Source organism: Callorhinus ursinus, unplaced genomic scaffold, assembly GCF_003265705.2.
Source record: "Callorhinus ursinus isolate GAN/ISIS: 27379988/994484 unplaced genomic scaffold, GSC_fseal_2.0 scaffold4, whole genome shotgun sequence".
NCBI lineage: Eukaryota > Metazoa > Chordata > Mammalia > Carnivora > Otariidae > Callorhinus > Callorhinus ursinus.
Window position 1 is genome coordinate 117,744,360 of NW_027397066.1, and position 7,118 is coordinate 117,751,477.

General features: G+C 39.2%; 1 protein-coding gene across 3 annotated transcripts in view; it reads right to left on the reverse strand.

Annotated features, from left to right (window-relative positions):
* RNF150 (ring finger protein 150) overlaps window positions 1-7,118 on the reverse strand; it is a 292,313-nt gene that overhangs the window by 108,280 nt on the left and 176,915 nt on the right. For all 3 annotated transcript variants that reach the window (XM_073892286.1, XM_073892285.1, XM_025874236.2), the window contains exon 4: window positions 5,602-5,684. In XM_073892286.1, coding sequence (XP_073748387.1) covers window positions 5,602-5,684 — 83 coding nt within the window. The remainder of the gene's footprint in view (window positions 1-5,601; window positions 5,685-7,118) is intronic.

Consider the following 7,118-nt stretch of genomic DNA (forward strand, 5'->3'; position numbering starts at 1 on the left):
CACACACACACACACACACACACACACACACACACACACACACACACACAAAACCTCCAGACTAGGGGAATGGGGAGTTAGTGTTTAATGCTCACAGAGTTTTACTTTGAGAAAATGTAGTTCTGGAGAAGGATATTGGTGGTGGTTGTACAATGTGAACGTACCTCACGCCGCTGAATTGTAAACTTAAAAATGGTTAAAAAGGTCAATTTTATGTTATGTATATTTTACCACCCTTCCCCTTCCCCCTCCAGAATCATCTAAGTGAACAGATAACCTTGCTCAGGACAAAACAGACATCCTGTCGTGAAGAATGAGGAACCTGACAAGCCCTGGACTGACAGACCACTCACTGACCTTGACTCAGAGGCTGCTGCTCAGAGTGGCCATGGCCATCGCTCGCCTTCAAACATTGGAAGCTGGCTTGAAGCTCCAACACTAAACAGTACGAGTGCAATGCGTCCCAGCCAGAACTATTTCAGAATAGGTGTTACTAGTTGCTTCTTTATCCAAACACTACCCCCTGCTCTAAAACATAAAATACAAAGACCTCAGTCAAAGTACAGGCAGTTGTCACAATGCCTCCTACAGTGTCCTCCAGGAAACACTGTTTACAAAATGTAGCTCCAGGAGGGAATCTGTCGTATGGGAACTTTGTTTAGGAGCAAGGTAAAAGTGGCGGCACATCTACGGAAGGTAATAACTTGAGTTTTAGAAGATTTTATTTGCAATCCAACTGTAATGACAGGAAGCCAGCAGGGCATACTGCCTCCGGGGCCACTTCCACACACCCAGATGATACTGACATCAGTTGTATATGAAACATTGCTTTTGTCTGTCTTCTCTAGTGGGGTGGGATGCTGAAAGGTGAACAGCACAACAATTCCTTAATATTACTTATTAAGTAATAAGCTAAAGGGAGCCAGGACACATTCCTGTTTAACCTCAGTAGAAAATTCTGCCTGGCTTGTGAAAATGTCCTGACTCCTGAGGAGCAGATTCTACATAAGCACCAACGTCCCAGGGGCTTTGGTTGGTTTATTTAACTTAGACCTTGATCAGCATCTGCCTATGGACTCAGAGGCCAAAGGAAGCTCAAGATGCACCACTAATAATCTAGAACCATTTCTAACATAGTTCTAGAATATTAAGTGAAAAGAGCAGGATAATAAATGATGTTGACAGTAGTATCTCAAACTTACAAAAACAAGTATAGCAAATAAAAGCAAGGAAATATACAAAAATATGAGCTGTAGTTATCCGCATGGGGGAGTTAGGTAGATAATTACATATTTATCCATCATACAAATTTTCATAATGAGGAAGCAATTGGCAAAGCAAACCATTGTTAGAATATGAAGATGTCCTTTCTTCTGGGGAGCCTTTCTTGTGCCTGGGATCGCTTCCTCCAGTTTTTAAAAATCCATTTTCTATTGTTGTTGCGCATCTCACTCTGTGTTGTGATTCCTTATTTAAATTCCCATCTCTCCCACACCAGACTGATTGCCTTTAGAGCAGGGATCAGGCCATTTATCTTTTCAACTCTGGTACTTCTTACTATTCCTGGCACAGAGTTGCTACAAAATAAATGTTTGTTGTTGCAAATGAAGCATTTAGTTAGTAAAACCTTTATGACAAGGGTCTGCTTGTTACCAAGATTTAAAATTCTTCCTACATCATAGAAGAGTTCCCAAAGTCAAAGGAAAAGACAGTAGTAGAAACTAATATCCTCCTAAATTAGTGATAATGCTGTAGGGATCAATCCGAGAAAGGAAAGAATTTTACAGGCACCTAGGGTATGGATGCATACATTGCCTATTTTTTTTTCTTTTTTTTTTTTAAATGGCAAACAAAGACTTTTGCCCTGCCCACGGAGGTCATATTCTTTCTGAGCAGGAGTGTTTGAAACTGGGTAGGTAAATAGATTGACATGAGTAACCACTGAAGAACAGTAGAATCACCATAGGATAAAAGCTCTGGAAAAATCTGAGAGCTCAACTTATTCTCTGGACAAGGAAGACGGTACAATTTCAATTATATGCTTCATTAAAATATCTTCTGTAGCTAAAAATGATAATCACAAGTATAAGCTTGACTCACAAAACCAGCCCTAAAATACACTATAATGTAGATTTTGGCATATATATGCTCTAAGCAAAAACCAAAGTTCTTTGGACAATAACCCAGTGGAGTATTAGGATCAAACCCAAACCACAAAAGTTAGAGCTGTCTGACCCTGAGGTGCTTTGTGTGCTGCTGCAGCTGCGCATGTCCGGCTGGCCCCACGCATGGGGAGCCTCCCCGGCCTGCGCTGGAGAAGGCCCCTAGGGGAGGCAGAGCAAGAGGGAAAGGGTAAGTGTGTATGCGCATGACTTAACTTTAGTAATCGCCATGATGACAAAGGAAGAGGGGAAATCATTTATTAATTCATCCTAATTTGTGCAACGGTTTCTAAAAGAGGCAAACAAGAGAATGATTCTGAAAAAAATCACGGTACAAGAATATCCCAGAGCGATTTGGAAAGACACCCGAAGTGGCCACAATGGAGAAGTGATACACCCAGCGGGTGAGGAGTTAGAAGGCCACAGAAAACAGTATAAAAGAAGGAAGACAAAAACGGGATCATTTTTTTTGAAATGGTTTCTACTCCAAGGAGATGCAAAAAATTCTGTGGGTGAGTCAGCCTGGAAATAATGAGAAAGACAGTCTACAAAGTTCATAGGAGCTAGGGCTTAATAATACCCCAGAAGAAATTACGTAGCAAAAAGCAAATGCCAGTGCATTTGTTTGATAACATCCATTAGTGCAAACTGTCTGGCAGAAACAAGCAACAGGCATAAAAATATCTTGATTTTAAAGTCAGCATGGAAAAAAAATGGATGAGCTCTTCAAAGAGTAAGTATCGATAGGGCTCATCTAAGATCAAATAACAAATAACTCTAAGTTGTGCTTGGTGATTCTCAATATATTTTGTTATTTAAAGCCAGGTCTACACAATAAGGAAATAAAAGCAGATGGACAGCAAGAAGCTTGAGGCAAAAAGTATCAAGAAATGAGCCGAGAACCAAATAATAATGTAAAAAGGGAAGAGTTTTAGGTCACACTGAACTGGCTTAGGGCAAGGGCTAGTATAAATAAAATTAAAGTTCCTGAAGTTTTTTTTTTTTTTTAAATATTAAAAATTTATTTCCTTGGTTAATATTTCCAAAAATTATACTGTAAGAGTTCTGGAATAATACATCATGACAATCTAAACACTGCTAAAGCAATGTAATTTATCATAATTAAGAACTGAAACCAGCCAAATGTTGCACAACAGGGGCATGGTAAATCGAATTGTGGCACATCTATCACTTGGATATTATGCAGCTTCTAGTAATTCAATGCAGTAACATGGAATAGACTCATGACAGAGCCCCAAATGAATAAGTTATTTTATACAGTATGCATTATGGAGCTAAAGTAATGCTATATATAGTTTTAAAAACAGATTTTCTTAATTACGTTTAGATTCTCAGGAAAAAGTTGCAATTCAACTTAAATTTGCTTTGGATATTTTTTATTAGTAGTACCCTCACAGGGCTCTAAACAGTCTCTAGGAAAGCAGGTTCCTTGCTTTTAACTATGAGGGTTAATAAAACCCTTAGTAAAATATTGCAGAGATAACAGACGCTAACCTGAAAGGCTCTCTGTGGCTCACACACTGCCCGCCATTCTTTGCCAGGTTTCTAGAAGTCACCAAGTAAATACCAAGCGTAATGTCTAAAGAAATAATTTATATATTCCCTTATAGGAAGAAAACCACCAAGTCTTGATGTGTCCCAATTTATGATTTTGTCTTAGAGCTAGTCAAGCATCTAGAACCTAAGGAAAGTGAATCCCAGTTGAAGGCTTTGGCTGGGGCCAGCACAGTGCACTCTCCCCAGGGCCCTTTCCTGATGATCCTTTTGCCTAAAAGCATTTCAAGAAAGATCCATCCCCCTTGGGAGTTTCTGCATCTATTCACGTATCTTGTCCTTTTTTGACACTTGTCATTTTGTGTTTATTAAACTAATTCCTCTACAAGCATATTTTATTTCTTTCTTATTTTTAAGAAATAGTTCTTAAAGGTGCATTGCTTTATATCTTTGTGTATTTTATTTACTTTATTAAGTACCCTTGGGAATTTTTTAAAAGATTTTATTTATTTATTTTAGGGAGGGAGGGGGAGAGGGAGAGAGAAACCCAAGCAGAAGCCACGCTGAGCGTGGAGCCCGACCCTGAGATCAGACCTGAGCCAAAACCAAGCGTTGGGTGCCTAACCAACTGAGCCACCCAGGTGCCCCTTAAGGATTTTTAAAGCTCATCTTTCTGAGTGAAGAACCTTTCTTCAAGGGATAATTTTTTATTTTTAGGATACTTCACAGATGCAACAACACTAAAAAAAAAAGGTTTTCAATTATAGGAAGACAACTTTTATGCAACTTTAAAATATCTGATTTTATTGAAGTATTTAAACTTATTTAATTTTAACTATATTAAAAAACTCAAATACCTTAATGGTAAATTTCAGTTAGGGAGAAAGATTAGGGTTATATGAAAATCACTTGGGAAGTGTTTCCAACTACACATGTTGGCATCCTCCCCTAGATTCTAGAAATTTTGGGGTGACTGTCACATTTCCTTCCTGCTGATAAAAAAATAAACACCACCTCCTCCCCCAGAAAAAAAAAACACAAAGGAAATGGAATTTGCTTTGGGCTTCCCATTCACTCCTGACCCTATTCTGGCTGTTGATCTCTTCATGATTATTCACAACATATAAATTTTTTCTTTTAGAGAGAGAGGGAGAAAGAGAGGGGGGTGAGGGGCAGAGGGAGAGGGAGAGAAATAATTTTTTTTTTAAAGATTTTTATTTATTTATTTGACAGAGAGACACAGCGAGAGAGGGAACACAAGCAGGGGGTGTGAGAGAGGGAGAAGTAGGCTTCCAGCTGAGCAGGGAGCCTGATGCAGGGCTCGATCCCAGGACCTGGGATCATGACCCGAGCTGAAGGCAGATGCTTAATGACTGAGCCACCCAGGCACCCCGGGAGAGAAAGAATCTTAAGCAGATTCCACACCCCCAGCATGGAGCCCAACTCGGGGCTCAGTCTCACACCGGAGATCATGAACTGAGCCAAAATTAAGAGTCAGACATTTAACCCACTGAACCACCCAGGAGCCCCAATTCATGATATAATTTTATGAGTTCATTAATTAAGTTAAAACAGCACTTGTGAAGAACTGAATGTGAATATCATAATTTTGTTGTTAAAGAAAACTCATACTTGGGAGTCACATCATCAAATTCCCTATCATGAGGTTCTAGTTCATAGCAGTACGCTTCCTTTGGTACAAAAAGACCAGAAAAATATTTATTTCACAAGAAAACATGTTTTCAAGGAGAAAGGTTACACAAAAAGAGGAAGCTTTTTGATTGTTTGCCATCTAAACCCAGAAACGTTTGGGCAGATTGACCTTGCAGGGGTAGGCCAAGAGGCCAAGCAGGTCTGAGCCAGTGAAGCCAGCAAGCACTCTCCACACACACCCCATTCAAAAGCAGGTGGCTCAGTGACTCACCGGCAGGGCAAGATCCGCACAACATCATTGGGCTTGTACCCTTCAATGCAAACTGCACAGTTATCAAAATCGGGTTCTGTCTCCTGCAACAGAGAAAGTACAGGTAAGTTGACTTGGGTGACTTCAACTCTTGTGTAAATCCGCAAACAAGCAAGGAGAGCTTGCCTGGAGCAAGGCTTTCAATCGTCTATGTGCCAGTTTTCTTAATCAATAATGACTGTATTTGGGCCCATTTTCCATTCCTTCCAATCTCCACTTTTTGTTTCTGGGTTCCACTGCAAGTGTTTTCGTGAGGGAACAATTTTTTAATGTATTGGTACTAATAATGCTATTTATTATGCTTGTGAGAAAGCAATTTTTAAATATACCATTACTAGGAATGCTGTTTATTATAACTAGAGGTGACATCAAAATCTCAAGGATGAGAAAAACCATTTATGGAGAATTGTCAGAATGATATTTAATCTATCAATTCCTTGGGAATCTTATGTATACAACTCTAGAACAATGGTTTTAACTTTTTATTCAATCTCTTTCAATACCCCAAAATATATTCCTTATGTGGTAGTCCCTGTTCTTTTATATTCTGTTGAGGGGAAAAAAGTAATGAAAAATATACTTTAAATTTGTAATGCTTTTTAATTTTAAAAAGAATTTATTTGACAGAGAGAGAGAGACAGAGAGACAGAGAGAGAGAGGGAACACAAGCAGGGGGAGTGGGAGAGGGAGAAGCAGGCTTCCCGCTGAGCAGGGAGCCCGATGCGGGGCTTGATTCCAGGACCCTGGGATCATGACCTGAGCGGAAGGCAGACGCTTAACGACTGAGCCACCCAGGAGCCCCAATTTAGTAATGCTTTTAAATGAATTTCATCTTATTAAGCTCAATAGTATTTTTATATAGTTGAAAAACAGCAGCTCATAGTGAAACAAATCAAGTATTCGGACTAGAAACAACACCTGGTATACATGTAGACTTGTGAATTCCTTACAATGCCCCAAGGAGCCCCAAGTACATGTACCACAATCCACTGCTCTAATATTTCTTCTGGGGAGAAGAAGACCTTTAGAGGTCTGCAGGCCTTGGACTGCATTGCTTCATTGTTCTTTCTCAAGATATGCTTCTGCTTCTGATATGGTTATAGCAGCATTATTTACAGTAGCCAAGATAGGGAAGTAGCCCAAGTGTCCACTGATAGATGAATGGATAAGGAAGATGTGGCATATATACATATAAAGAAATTTTATATATATATATGTGCATATATATATATAAAATGGAATATTACTCAGCCATAAAACAATGAAATCTTGACATTTGCAATAGCATGGATGGATCTACAGAATATAATGCTAAATGAAATAAGCCAGTCAGAGAAAGACAAATACTATATGATTTCACTCATACGTGGAATTTAAGAAACAAATGAACACACAAAAAGAGAGAAACAAAAAACCACACTCTTAAATATGGAGAACAAACTGGTGGTTGCCAGAGGGGAGGTGGGTGGGGGGATGGG